General features: G+C 41.9%; 1 protein-coding gene across 1 annotated transcript; it reads right to left on the bottom strand.

Annotated features, from left to right (window-relative positions):
• Positions 1-14,176: 14,176 nt before the first annotated feature.
• Positions 14,177-15,610, bottom strand: LOC128309217 (integumentary mucin C.1-like). The gene is made up of 8 exons (XM_053045624.1): positions 15,548-15,610; positions 15,432-15,467; positions 15,322-15,369; positions 15,217-15,249; positions 15,115-15,144; positions 14,999-15,046; positions 14,763-14,934; positions 14,177-14,700 (listed from the first exon to the last, which is right to left on the bottom strand). The coding sequence occupies exons 1-8, from the start codon at positions 15,608-15,610 to the stop codon at positions 14,177-14,179; spliced, it is 954 nt and encodes a 317-aa protein (XP_052901584.1).
• Positions 15,611-15,666: the final 56 nt, after the last annotated feature.

The following is a 15,666-nucleotide window of genomic DNA, read 5'->3' on the forward strand; positions in this document are numbered from 1 at the left end:
GAGTGAAACGTCTTCACCGTTCCTGGCCCTCACAGTAGACGGTGGCTTGTGATATAGGTTTATTTATAGCATGATTTAGAATGCAATTTTCGGCATAACACAGGCTGTCTTTCCCGTCTCGTTTTCGATATTGAATATTGAAAGTAATGTGTGTATCAGCGACCAGAATATGGGGACGACTTACGATCGCGCTGGGGATCTGCTGATTTTCATTCCATTGCGACCGCTTCCGAACGAATCACGGTTGGCTGCCCTTATCGGTACGATTCAACCGGCCAGCCGTCAACTGTCAACCGTTCTCACACAACGTCGCACATCGACATAACGATTATGGGCCACTGGGAACCTTCACGAGTGTCGGCCCATACTAGCTTTGCAGCTGCAACCGTACACTGCCCAGGAACGCATCCATCGTACTTGTTGAGATGTGTTGTGTGTGTGGGTGTTTTTTTTTATTATTCCTGTCGTTTTTATGTTCTGTACGCCTTGTTTACTGTTGTGCTAGTCATTAGAATCATTCACACGTGAAAAAGTCACGTCAACAAACGGTGACATGTAATGGGCTCGAACGCAGCAGAACGAGGAAGGCAACATAACACACCATAGCAGGAATCGATGTCAGAGGTTCCGCACATGTCACACTATTCCAGCCCAGATCGTTGTTCCTGATGTGGTAGCTGAAATCCTCCCCCCGTTTTGCCGCAACGACCACCAGCACCAGCGAGAACACTCGACACGAGATCACACCACGGACAGTTGTGGTGGACTCACTCGCACTGCAGTGTGGAGGACTTTCCGCCAGTCCAGTACTTTTATTTTCGTATTATTCACCCTCGCTCACGGAACAGTGCTGGAACTCGTTGCGCGACACACGGAACGCTTCACCGCAGCAAGTCGAAACAGGGAAATGGTGAAGTTTTACTGACATCTGAATACGTGGACGATGGCGTTCTTATCTGACGCATCTGTTACAGCTGTGAAGGTTTGTTGAAATGGGCGAACAGCAGCACAATGTCTGCCATATTCTCCAACGCGCCACCAAGCTCGTCTTCCTCACCTTAAGCACCTAAAGCGGCCGAGATTATCTTGCACCGGCTAGGAACAGCCGTAGCAAAAGTTCGTGCCAACGAGGTCCGCTTTGCTGCGATTATCTCATTGCCATTGCCCCGTTTGACAGCAATAGGATTCATTTCGGGGACATCCCCATTTTCCGCATCCGATGACGACCGTGGCAAGTTTTAATAATCCCGGCCGGGATCGGGTCTAACAGTTCGGGGTGGCGTAATCATAAGTAAGACTACCTTAACGACAGTTCTTGTTTGGGGAGGCTTTTATTCTTTTTTTGTGGTTCTTTCGGTAAGTACATAAGACCCGCCTCCGACTTATGTTATTTGTTTGATTTTGATTTCAGATCCACCATAATGACAGGGCATTAGATTGAGATAGTGTTGGACGTGATTAGATAACGGGTAATTATCATCTTTTCTCAATTTGACGTGTTCTTGCGGTGACACGATGCTTTAGAGGCAACTTCATCATTGCCCAACGGAACCCTGACTTAATCGATAGAGGGATTAATCTTCACGATGACAAGATTACCGGTACAAATCCCCACGTATGTACGCATCGCCCGAAAATCATTTCCTTTGTGAATGTTTTATGCTTCGGGTCGGTTGTCACCATCTCACTCAGGGGGGAAAAAACGGACGCACACGCAACCCATATGGCTGTGTTCACATGGAACTGTTTTACGTGCCCAGTAAAAGTTGGGACCTTTCTTCATCTAGCATAGAGCTTAACACTATCCTGCTAAGCAAACCCACACAAACCACATCAGCCACCGCCATACTCTGTCCCAGCCGCCCTAATCTCTCACCTCTTGTGGTCAACGTACGTGTGGAGACACGCGTTTCGCAAATACGCGTCCATATTTGATTACGTTTCATTTATACGCAAACACGCACCATCGCACCGTACCAGAAGTGGCAAAGATGCGAGGTGGAAGTGTCGTAACCGTCTACTGCCACAAGCGCTTGCCCCTTCCAGGTGAGGTCGCAATCTCTTTCATTTCATCCTTTCCTGCTTGCCACAGCTAGATGTGCAACTCCCGCTTATATAGGGGTTATAAATCTGTTTTCGGTTGTCATGAGATATATGGTACGATTTCACCTCAAAAAGAGCGAAGGAAACATAAAAAAAAAACCCTGACGCAGAAAAGGTATTCCGCCGAAGAACTCAGAAACGTGTTAGTACCCGGATGAATTGTTTCATTTAAAGGTCCCCCTTTCCCTCCCCTTTCGCCTGTCACACCCTGAAGGCCACAGGTTAGACGATTTGGGATGATGCCACTTGTTCAGCAATATTCGCTACCTTACCTAACCCTGGCGTTCCAACCAGCGAGTGGAGCAGATAAAACTTTTAACCACTCGGTTACTTCATTTTTTTTTTGTCCATTTCCAACCATACCCAAGCCTATTTGTACGCACATTACTCTGAAAACAATTTATCGAGTAGCGGAAAAGTTAGAGTGGTGTACAAACCCTGGGTAGAAAATCAGCCCACCCGCCAAGCTCTTGTGCTGTGGAGAAACTCAGTTTTTCTTTACTTTGTCGAGCGGCAATTTGGACCGTTGCACCCCGTACTCATACAAGAGCAAGGCAGCGTACAAATCCTTCGAGGTGGAAAACTTGCCCCTCATAGGCTACCCGTCGTGATGGTACAGCAGGGGAAGGGGATGTGTACAGAGGAGAAAGGGGGGAAGGAATGTTCCAACTCAAAATTCGCCGAACTGTTTAAGCTTTTCAATCGCACAAAATAGACAACCGTTGATTTGGTGTGTGCATGATTTTTTGGTTTAATGTTACAGAGCCAAAAAAAAGCATTTCCGAGAAGATTGAGGGACTAAACATTAGCAATACAAAAGAAGTACAGCATATTATCATAGAAACACAAAAGAAAGTTTTGAGGCAGCAGCAAAACAGCGAGAATAAAGAACAACAATCAAGCTTTTGAAAAAGAAACGATTGATAACGTTTGATAGTAACAAAAATAAAGAAAGAAACGTTTTTTTTTGTGCCTTTCTTGTGTTGATGTTCTTCTCAACAATTGCCTTTTCCAGAAGCATCTTGATAAATAAAACCACCCAGCAAAGTACTGATGCTATCCACCACAATTAATAATCTTACTTTCTCACTCTTTCTCTCTCTCTTTCTCTCTCTCTCTCTCTCTCTCTCTCTCTCTCTCTCTCTCTCTCTCTCTTTCGCATTACTTTAAACGATGGGTACCGGGTAATGTTTGCTTGTCCCTACATTTTCAGGCCCCCAATTAAGTACGCCACACCCAAACCATTTCTAATTGCGAATGTGCACCATCGGCAGAAGCAAACAAACAAAAAAAAACATTACAATTGATACAGACTGAACTCGTTAGGCCTAGGACAATAAACAGACCTAAGTACGCCTGAAAGCTGGAGGGTGAGAAAAAAAGGTTGGATCCACCTAATGACCCAAATTACGGTTGAGGCTGCAAATTTAGCAATTAGCAAATGAACTTTTCGACACTACTCGGTTCGTCCTTGCGCTCATGCAGAAAGGGGAAAAAGGTTGGTTGTGGAATGAAGCTTTATTATAAGTCAATTAAAACATAGTTGATATTGAGTGAAGTATAGATGAAAGTTATTGAAAGTTTTCATTTGTATCGCTGTCTTGAGCTAAACAAAAGACTCCTTACACGCAGGTCATCACGCGCCAAGATAGATAGTAAATGTTTTTGGAAAAGGTAAATAAATACAGTTTACGATATCGTTTTCGCATCACAGACGCATCAAACCCCCATCAAAGGTTCATTCCGCTATTTAAGCACTGTTTACGGTGCTTGTAACAAAAATTAAACCCAAATAAACGAACCAATCGATAACAGTACCCGGCCTTCGCGTATGTTCATTTCACAACAATTTTATGACCAACTGATTGCCAACGGCTGTTTCGATACGATACGATGCGGGGTTGCTTTTTTTGCGCCGAAAACATATAATTTGAACAGTTTTTTTTTTACATTTCATAACAATCGATTGATTCGGGCAGCTTATGCACAGCCGTGCCGTTTTTTGGCAATTTTCCTGAAGAAAAAAGCACATTTATGTATCGTTTGTCAGTTTATAAATTACCTTTGAGCGGTCGTTAAATCCTTATCCATGGTTCGATTACAGCTGCAGTGCTGTTACGCCCGACAACCGGTGATTACTTCTCTCTGCGATGGTGCGTTGAAGAACGATTCAGTGCCGACTCCGCCCGATTGGCACTTGGTTCCCGTACACGATGAACTGTAACCGTACACCGGTGACACCTTTCCGTTTCACTGCTGCATTATGTAATTTACATCAGCACCTTCACCACTTTGGTTCCCCAACACACTATCACTAACCACAATACGCGTTGTTATGAAGGAAAAAACAACCAAAAACAACTACCTATTAACGACCATAAAAGCAATAACGCCTCATACGACCGGATATATCAGTACTTCCGGTTTAATTATTTTTTTTTTGTTTTCGGTGATCCGTTTCCTATTTTGTTAAATTGCTTTGTCACGCACACACGCACACAAACATACACTGCGCCTATAAAGAGAACGATGCCATAACAGTTAATATTTCATCTGATAAGAGCCCGACTCTTGCACGAGACGCGATATTTGACCACAACCAAACGCACTAGCTTGCGTTTCGAACGTGTTGCGTTCTGGCGGTCATTTACATTTACAACCCTTTTCTTTATCGGAACTATCGAAACGAGTCTTTTCCTGGGAAATAGTTGGGCGTTGGTACGAACTCAACCCTCTAGGACTTTGATCTATGTTTTTGACCCCGTTTCCGATCGCTAACACAACAACGCCTCTAATTGTGGTCAGACGATGCCCAATCATCGACATCCGTTCACCACACACATTCTCACCACACACACACACACGCGGAATAGGGGATGGGCGATAGTGATAGACCTAATTTTCCACTGTATTTCCTTCTATTTCGCCTCCGCTGCTTTTCAACCGTCTTTTTTCACACTGCACACTGCACTGCACACTGGGACCCGAATGTTCAATTTTTGGCAGTCCGTGCCGACACCTAGCACACACACCCAACAGCTTCCGGGTGTTTGTGTAAAGCACTGGGTGTACAGCATTGGCAGAGGTAAACTTGCTTCCATCCTTCCCAGCCAAACGAAGCAAACCGTTCAATTACGTCGAGACTCACCGTGGCGGTCAGTAGTCAGTCTGTCGCACGCTCAACACACAAACCAAACCATTGCAGGTGATTTTTCACACCAGACTGAATGTTGAAATCTGTGTTTCAAGCGTACAGATACACACGGTTCACGGAGTTCCACACAAGTTCCACGGTTCTACGGCCGAACGGTGGCGCGAAAATGAAACGAAAACCGAAAAACCGAGGTAGCACCGACAGGGCCCCACAGGCCGTGTTTGGGCTGGGTCCGTGGTTCTGTCCGTGTTCGGGCGTATGCTACACTCATCGAGTTACCGAGCGTGCTGTGGATGGATGGATGCGGCTGGGTTGGGTCCGTGGAACAATTACGAAGATGCCGGTTGACGCTCAAGACGCTTTCATTCATGCTTTCCTCGCAACAGCAACAGAAGAACAAAGCAAAAAGTTCTATAAATCATCCCGTGTGGAAGAGATTTTGTTGACAGTCGGAGGGATTAAGATGGGTCGGAGGTAAGGTCGAGTTTAAAATTAACATCGACGCATCTAAATGTAATTTTAGTACCATATCGATACTACCACGCCCGTAACTGTAAGCTCATATTAAAATTAAGATCATTTGTTTAATAAAATCTTTTAAAGTATAATAATACTTTAAAATAAAATACATTAATTGATGTATTTTCACCATAAAAATATTCCAGTATCGCGTTTCAAAATAAAATACACCCAATAGCGTAAAGAATGCCACAACTCACGTGACGTTCGTCGAGTTCGTCGCCTAGCAGCACGATACGGTGAGTTACCCGAATGGTACGCATGGTGAGTGCCACCTCGACCGGAAAATGAGTGCCGCTCTGCGTTCTCTGTGTGTAATAACATTTACGAAGCTTTTTAATCGAATTTCTTCGCTATGGCCGACAGAGCAGGAGAGAACTTTGCCAAAGCGAGAGAAAGAGAGAGGAAGAGAGAGAGAGAGAGAGAGAGAGAGAGAGAGAAGCAACGGAAGGAACACTCACAGCGAACTCCAAATTTTACTATTTCGCTTTCGTTTGATCGTGGCTCGCCCTCGGATGGTTCTTTGTTTTCTGTTTTATATCACCTTTTCAAGCACCAGTTCAAGTACAGTGGCAGGCACATTTTTGGCGGCAAACAATGTAAACGCAGTGTGCAACAAAGCGCGATTCCACCCTGCTACATAATGTATGCTCCATTGGTGCTGGAGGAAAAAGCCAAAAGACGCACTACCAGCAAGGGAGTCAAAATGGTACAAGTGTACAAGGTACTATTCCGTTCACCTCCCATTCCCTGTCCTCACACACTCACCGTGTGCTTGTTGGTAAATTGTTTTCTTTTTTGGGTTCGTTGCGATGAACGCCCGTTGAATTATGAAGCACAAATAATCATACACGGTAGAACACGCGCTCACGACATGCTGTGACCCCGCAACCGGCATGAGGGCCACACCGCAAAGATGATATGCAAATTAACGATCGATTCGGGGAACGATTTTTGTCTCTCGTCAGCGGGTCGCGGATGTGGTTTGTGACATTTCGCATTCACGGCAGCGTGCACGTGCTGTCGCGACTACATGCTCCATTGCCAAAAACATGAGAAATGAATTTTAAAAATCCATCGCGTAACTAGAGCAGCTTCACAAGCTGAAGAAACAAACTCCATGGAATAAATCTTTCGTGTGGAAAATGAGAATTTTTAGTTACAGCTCAGAAGTAATGAGATAGTGACAGTGAAGAATGTTTAATTTGATTCAAACGATGCAGAAATAAATGACTGTAAAAACAGCTTTCCATTTCCTTTCATGGTGGTTATATTTTATGAGGAATTGATGAAGGAATAATTTATTTACTTTTTGAATTCATTTTTCTTTTAGTTAATGTGTGTTTTATTTTTAAATATTTTTTTATGATCAACAACTTATCTTCAGTATGTATTTTATTACAAGATACGTCAAAACATAACACAACTACTTACTATATGTGTACCAAACAAACGTTTATAGGATTGACATTATTTTTAAGGAAAATACAAATTTGGAGATTCAAAACTTCTCATAAAAATAATCATACATTTTGAACGACAATCATTTATACAATGAGCTCATAAGCGAAAGTGTAAATAGAGAAATCTACAATTACTCACATTGTCATTATTTATCGATGAACATCACCGGATGGTATCATAAACGTATCACTTAAAATCACAAACTTGATATTGCACCTTCAAGTATCCGTTTTGCAGTGCTATCTGTAACCCTTGTTGTAAACGTTAGTTACAAACTGGGGTTTTGTAATGTTTTTTGAAACACTATCGATTCCAACACAAAAGTCGTCCATTGCTTTGATGACACTTTCGTCGTAAAAAATCCACTGTAAAAGTAATTTTCACGGGTTTTGAAATAAAACTAAATTGAAAAGACACGACAATCGTCTTCGACACTTTGCTGCTTTGTCACGAAGCAGTAATTCTTACGTTTAGCAGTGAGCTGGAATGTTCACCTCTCCCGCTTGCCGACTATTTCCGTACCCCGTCTGAAACTGCAGGCAAAGAGAAATGTACATAAATTCCATTCCAAAACATTGACCGTCCCTAAATCATAGCCCTAACAACCTTCCGGTGTATTCTGTTTTGTGTCTGAGCCCACCATCAATCCAGTTACAGTCGCAAACCGTTCCAAGTTAAGAGCGTTCTGTGCTGAATGTTATTGGTTTTTTCGCTCGGTTCGTTGGATGTTATTGCCGGTTACAAAGAAAGGTGCTGCCAAGAAAGTATCGTCGATCAAACAAACTTACACGCCCAAAAAAAAAACGCGGAAGCAACGCCACGTGGAGTTCGTTCGCTGGTAGAATTATTACCGCTGTTTCACTTGAACGAGCTTTTTCCCTTTACATCCCAAGCGTCCTATACATTGTCCATTAACATTATTTATCTATATATTGAACTTCGAACCCAACGGTCTTCCGTTTGCACCCCCTAAATGCAGAAAAATCAGTGCCCACAAGCCGGCCAATTTTCACCTCTCTCGCACCGGTGTTAGGCTAATGGACTGCAGTGCTAAAGGATCGAACGGAAGCTTTTTCCGAAAATATGATTATCCCTGCAGTAAATTGACCTGCCACTCCAGCCGTACTGGGGCTGACATTACATCATATTCGACGGAAAACGTAAGCAGAACCCCCGCTGAAGATACCTTTCTGTTGGTCGGGGAGTGTTTATTGATGTATTTGGTAATACGACGATAAGTGTGTTTTCATGACCATTTTCTATTTCCGTTCACCTGGTGCGAAAACCGTACCAAGCAGATTGTTATTATTTTTGGATGACTTTTCCTCGCAGTAATATGAACGTTGGCGACTTCAGTTCACAAATTTGACTTCGCTCTGCGTTTGGAACTTTGGCGACCATCCATGCTCGCGGACATTACTCGCACAAAACAATACATAAAACCCAAATACATGGGCCCGAATTTTGTTTCCCGCCAATGGTAATCCTACCATAATCCTCGTCAACAGTCGTCCAAATTTTACGACTCATTCGGACCTTTTCGAGGGCAGTGAACTCGGGAGGTTTTTCATCCCAGTTCCGGCATTGGAACGCATATCGTCTTTTTGCTGCTAAAATATGCATGTCCACTTCATTCGAAATGGGACGACATTGATTGGAAACTGTTCCAAACAGCTGGAACAGTACGAATATATGTATTTGGAAGGGTAGACTGAAAAAAGTCCAGTCGAGCTCCGGGGAGTTAAGAGTGAGAGAAGAAAAAGTAACCATCGGTGGATGTTGCCGGCTCATAGGAACTCGGATCCGAGTGTCCAATGGGACTAGCAAAAGGGAAACAGGTTGAATATCCGTAACCACGATCGATGATGACAGCCGGCCCGACCAGTACTCAAAATGAACTTCTCGATTTCCATACTGATTATCATCCGAAGCTTTGCTCATTGACTGGATATTGAACGAACGGAGCCAAGTTCGCTGCACGTTTGAAAACGTATTAAAAGTGAACAAATGGTAGTAATGAAACGAACGTTACGTTAAAAACGACCAGGTCCTAGGTTTGGCATCATCAATATAACGAAAACAAAAATTACGAGTATGTTCTATCTCGATAACTTAACACTATTTGGAAATTTTGCGTTCTTTGTTTGGGTACATTTAATAAAAATAAATATTGTTAATTATGTGCTTCTTATTGCTTTTTTCCTTGATCAAATAAAATTAACAAATTAAATGCGTATAAACTAACCATAGTTAATTAAATTATAATCCCGATGAACAATACAAGCTGGAGTTATATACAATCTATTCCGGTACTTGCATGCACCTTTCAGATATGGAACTTGTCAAAAACTTAGGAAAACCCTCTTAGCTGCGCTTAAAAGGGAGATGCTCGAAAGGATTGTTGAACCGATGTTGTTATTTATGGGAAAACAGTCACTCTCATGTTAAACCCTGCGAGCTGTACGAAAACTTCATTATAACGCAGCGAATTACACTCGTTAGTGAGCTAATTATATAATTAAAATGACACCAGACGATCCAACTTAATTTCAAATTTTTAAATAAAAACTTCTTAGGTCGCCCGCAGGGACAGAGGAGCCATGGTAAGTTAGAAGACTACAGAAGCAATACAAGAACGTTGAGAAGCAGCTCCGGATAAGTAATTAAGTAATTAAAAACGGGCTTAAAACGATAAGTCTTCTATAAAGCTAATAAATTGAGGAATATTGAAATCAAATATAGAACCAACAATCAACGCTGACATTTTGCCATGAGAATCCGCTTTTTCTAACTACAAAGACTTCCACAGATACCCAACAATGGCCTGTAAAATTTATTAATTCTTGGATTGCTTTACTGCAGATAGTAAGCAAATTAACAACCTGTGGTAGCCTCATTTGCTCAAATTTATTGGTGTTTTTAAAAGAATGTTATATAAAAAAGGCCATATATATCAAATACTAATTTTGAAATATTCTTTAAGAGGACTTGTGACACTGCAACATTCACGGAAGCATCTTTGTAATTTTCTTTCTAGCCCATTATTGAACTTTTTGCCTGGCAGGCATTTTGAAAGACCCTACACTAATCTGATACTGCATTCGAGGGCCCATAAACTACAAGAGCTTTTTTTTGCTACAACAAACAACAAGAAGTAGAATTTACAGCAACAACCTATTCAAATTTAAAGATGGAAATAATAAATGAAGTACTAAGCAATGTGAAAAATCACACTCGTTAAAAATATATTGTGAACTCGAAATAAAATAACATTAAATTGAGTACCTCCATCCGTTCACTTTGTTCGCATTGGGACATGCTATTAGAATTATTTCAATCTGCAAAGTTCACACTGTTTATAGTTTTGTTACTCCTTTTGCAGTGAAATTCCAACTCATCCGGGAGCAAAGCATTAAAACAATTTCAATAAAAAACTTTTCTTCAATGGAGAAACACAAAACAAAAAATCCTCCCATGATACCTACCACCCGTCCGTTATCACTGTGATCGTGGCTATTGTGTGGCCGCTTTCTGTTACAATAAACGTTTTTCTACCCATCTACAAAACATCGGGCGTCTCCACCGATGCACCACCGTCCGGCAGCAAACATCCCAAGTTGCGGATGCAAATTGAAAACTATCCGACCGCAACTTTGCGCTCCACCGGGAGCTGCGCAAAGAGATTTGAAAAGTTTCCTTTCACCAATTCCCGTGATAAGGGAGAGAGGGAGGGGTGGGGGAGGGGGTGGTCTTTTCTTTTTTCCCACTTTCTAAACGAACCGTCCGTTTATTTTCGACATTTCAACTGTACACTGTTGCATTCGTAAGCTGCAAATGACGATGCATTCTTTTGGTTCGGTTCGATGCTGGCAATATTCCGTCCAAGCTGGGAATGATTCCTGCGCTAACACTAAAAAAACACTCACACACACTTACTAACCGGCCATTCATCTAGCAACAACAGGGTGGTATCGGTTTGTACCGCGTCAAAACCAAAACCCTTTTTTGCTTCCCGAGAGTCAGCGAAACAATGGCCACTGAATGTGGCTCACTGAATGGGTATAACAGTACCATCATATCAGCCGAATAGTATCCATGGTCACGCTTCCATGCAGGCGGTGGTGGATGAAACCATCACCCCGGGAGGCGGGAGGCTGGCGGCCAGTGGGAACGGCGGGAACATCCGCTCACAGTACCGTGATGCATCCTAGTGGAGCGAAAGTAGAGCAACATGCCGCGCACTTCCGGCAGTGTTACGATGGAGAATGGCTGGCGACACGCGAAGATGGCACCGAGCTGGATGACGATTTGAGACAATCTGCTCCGAGGATCGGAGCTCGTAAATTGCATGCTTTTATGAGTGCTTTTTCACCCACGCCTGTGTCGCCGCGGTGTGCAATGAAATGAAAGAGAAAAGGAAGAATGACAAAATAAAAACTATTGCCCACTCCACACCGAGAGCTTCACGCTTCACGGGATGGACAAGACGTGGATTGGTGTAAGATACAGCTTGTTTCTCTTGCACCATAGTTGGCGTGTACCGTCGGGTGTATCGGGGAAATGGGGGACACAAAATTGATAGGAAATTAAGTTTATCCCAATCAATGTATGTATTAAACCCGGTCGGAGAAGACTTCAGTGGAAGCTTCACTTCACTATTGCGCTTTGTTTCCCACAAACTGTGTAGCGTGCCGCGTGCTTGTAACGTTCAACTGTCCTCACAAAAGCATGCTTAATGGCAACTTTTAACTTACAGTAATCTCAGCAATACGAACTTGCGCGCTTTACAGCGTCACACAGTAAGCACATTTTAATGGTCACCTGTTTTTAAAACATCACACAAACGAACCCACCGCAACAGAATCCTTCAGATTCGTTTGTTTCTTCTGCATCGTTTCTAATGGCGTCCTCTAATCGTTCGTTCGTTCTCTTAATTGCAACTATTAACATTCATCAGCTGGTTTTTGCTATCATTACCATTACAGCCGATTACGGTGCTTACCGGGCAGTGCCACACGAAGAGTGTCGTTCTGGTAGATGTGTTCCTTTTTTACTTTTGACGTGAAATACCATCCATACGTAGCGTGTGGTTCCCCCGCACGGGGCGGTACCTTAATTATGATGGCACGTGTGCAACCTGTAAGTGGTAGGTGTAATGCAATTTAACATGGTTTTGTTTATAATGGAGCTAATTTGATGTGTTGTGACATCAAGGAGATCAATAAAACTATTATCCTACACAGAAGATATACAATCAGCGTGGTCTAAGGACCCAACCATTTCTTGCACTGCAATCTTTTGATGTCAGGAATATCTCATACAAATATCATTAAATGTAGTGGGAAATATAGAAAATATTACATAAATAATGTACCCATCTCCATGTAAATCACTCATATTCTTATTGATTTAACGAGATTCTCTCAAAACAACAGGGTATTTTATCATTAACTTCAGAATTTTAATCGAAAAGTACTAGATAAATGAGATTTAGAACTAAATTTGTATTATCTTGTTTTAATTTTTTTTTAATATTATGATCCTGACACATTTTTATAAAATACGCGTGAGTTTCACCAGCATTTTGAATCAATGTTAGATTCTTTTACAGCAATCTAAAAAATGTATATGAAACAAATTTTATTAACATTCGTTTACTAGTTTATATACTTTAAATAATCTCAAATGACTATGCTTAGAAATGGAATCTTTGTGCTGACAGTTACAATTTGTTAAATAGGAGGAAGCGGAAGGGGGATGCTAAACTTTTGTTACGTAACATGCAATAAAATAAAACATAGATGTAAGATTCCTGATTGTATCTATGAAAAAATAACTTTATTTTATAATTTTCATACAACTTCCATGAAAGCTATATACTTGTATGATGTTTAAACGTCAAGATCCTCCGTTTTGACCAAGTCGTATTAATTTGGAATTTGAATTTTTATCGCTTTGGCTGTGAATGTAGGATAAGAGACGATAAAAAAATGAAAAAAATATGATAATTTTTCAAAACGAACCCGATTATATTCCGATATTATATTACGATATAATATTCAAATCAGATGTAAACATTTATGAGCTGTGAAGTGCTCCAAATTAAAAAAAAAAAAACTCGGTACATTACAACATTGCGGCTCTTTTCGATCTGTAGCTTTGGGACGAAGTGTCTGATAAACCTCTGGTCGAGTTTACGACACAGTAAGCAATCCTACGTCCTATGAAAAAAACGGTAAGCTTCAAACGCTAATGAGCTTATCAAGAAATGTTTGTCAGAAACAATCATGTGTTTCTGTTATCTGAAACGCATGTTGCAAGAAGATTTCATTTACGGATTTTCAAATTCTTTCCTATACACTGCAAAACATGCTGAACAACATAAGCATTCGTAATTAATTAAAAAAAAAACCGTGCAAAATTCTAGAAGATCTAGAGTAGATTAAGGATCCCTGTTAAAAGCTTCCTTGACATCAAATGCGCCCACTTACATCTTCACACGGCGTAAACATTAATGAAAGGGCATTCAACGCATGCTCCCACGCTGGATTTACGTTGCTACTAGCAATTATTGGACGTTATTTCAAGCCAAAGAAACTTCCAGTAAGCGCAATAACACCCATTGCCACGCAAGCTATGAGCGCAATTAAGCCAAAACGAACCCAACTACTTCCTTCTCACAGGTATCCCTATCCTTTAGTTTCTCAATGAGCTGCGTGAAAATTGTTTAAAATGACAGCCGTACTTTGTACTTCGGAGCACCACCTATTCGTTTGCTAAAACCCCCTGTCCCTTGCGGATTAAGGGCAATTTATTTTCTCCCTTTCATTACACACACACACATTACACACATGCACACCCTTCTCATGCGGTAATGTGCGATAAGCACGGGAACTCACCACGGTAGGGTTTACAATGTGCCATTTCTATATGTTGCTATTGCTCCGTTTTCCTCTCTTTTTTCACCTTCTTTGGTCGTGGCGTAGTGCTGGTTGTTGTGGTGGATTTTTTCCCAGTTTTACGCACATGTTTTTCCCTTTCTTCGCGATGTTCCGGAAAACCGGTAGTTGTGGTGGTTTGCACTGGGATGAGCTTTCTACCTTTTTTATTCTTTTTCGGTTTCTTCGTCTTACGGGGTCGAACGGTGGTGGTGGTGGTCGTTGTGGTAGTGGTCGTCGTGGTTGATGTAGTGGATGTCGATCTCGTTTTTTTAACGCGCCGCTTTGTCGTGGATGATGCGCTGGCTTGTGTGGTGGACGAACTTTCGGTTTTTTCGAATATTTGGACATTTTTATCGTCGGAAGAGCTCGGCGATGGATTCACAACCGGAACAGGGATGGGCACTATGTTTGTATCGGCAGGTTGATCGGAACCGAGAGAGTTTCCATTTAGTGGAACTGGAGCACCCGTAACAAGTCCAGGCAGTATTGTCGTATTATCGACAGATGGTAGAATTGTTGCTAGAATACAAAAAAAAACATTTATATCAGTATCAACCCCAGTAGATGTAACGAAATATTACCCTTATTCAAGGACATTTCAATTGCCGTGTAGTCCGGATAGGTTGTATTGCCAAGCAAAGCTAAACTGTCGTAGTCGAAATCCGTTGCGGACAAAACATCTTCATTCGTACAGTTCGTACACTCTGGTGGTGCAAACGCTGGCGAGAATGCTGAGCCTGCACTGAAAGCAGCCTGTAAAGGAAATTGGGTTTTCGTTCCATTATTCATTACATGAAGTTGCTTTGGCAACACTCACCATCAGAGCTGGACCACCCGATTTCACAACAGCTCCTGAGGATCCACCCTGAAATTGGGAAAAAAAACATTGCAACCGTTCGTTTCGACAGTCTATTCTGCAACAGTTTACAATACCTTTGCCGTGGCCGTTCGTGTCGTGGTAGTCTGCAAGAAGAAGAGTGAACAGGTCAAGCGCAATGCAGCGGATTAAGCTCTGCACACCATTCACATAATTACCTGTACACGTAACGGTGCGGAAGATTGAGCGGTCTGTGAACATTTGGAATGGCATTATGTAATGATTGTCCTGGGATGAGTCTTGAGCCACTCAGTGCTACTTACCGCAGTTCCTACTTTTTCGTAGTCCATAATAACTAGACGGTGAGCTTTCTGGAAGGACGGTATAAAAGTATTGATCATTTTGTGAAGTTTCAATGTAAATTAACTCATACCTTTTCCGGTGCGGGTGTGGTTTGTCCAGAGATTCCCTGGTGAGTGTCGAAATTTGAAACCAAAAAAACATTGTTTTAAACATTTCAGTGCAAAGACGACGTATTCCAATACATACCTGTAGTATCAAACATATAGTTCCTATATGTAACGTCCATGTCCATGTTCTTAACCTTATCATGATGTCGGTTTACTAGCTACTGTAGCAATACTATGCCGAGGAATGAGTTCTTCCTG

Source organism: Anopheles moucheti, chromosome 2 (genome assembly GCF_943734755.1).
Source record: "Anopheles moucheti chromosome 2, idAnoMoucSN_F20_07, whole genome shotgun sequence".
Taxonomy (NCBI): Eukaryota; Metazoa; Arthropoda; class Insecta; order Diptera; family Culicidae; genus Anopheles; species Anopheles moucheti.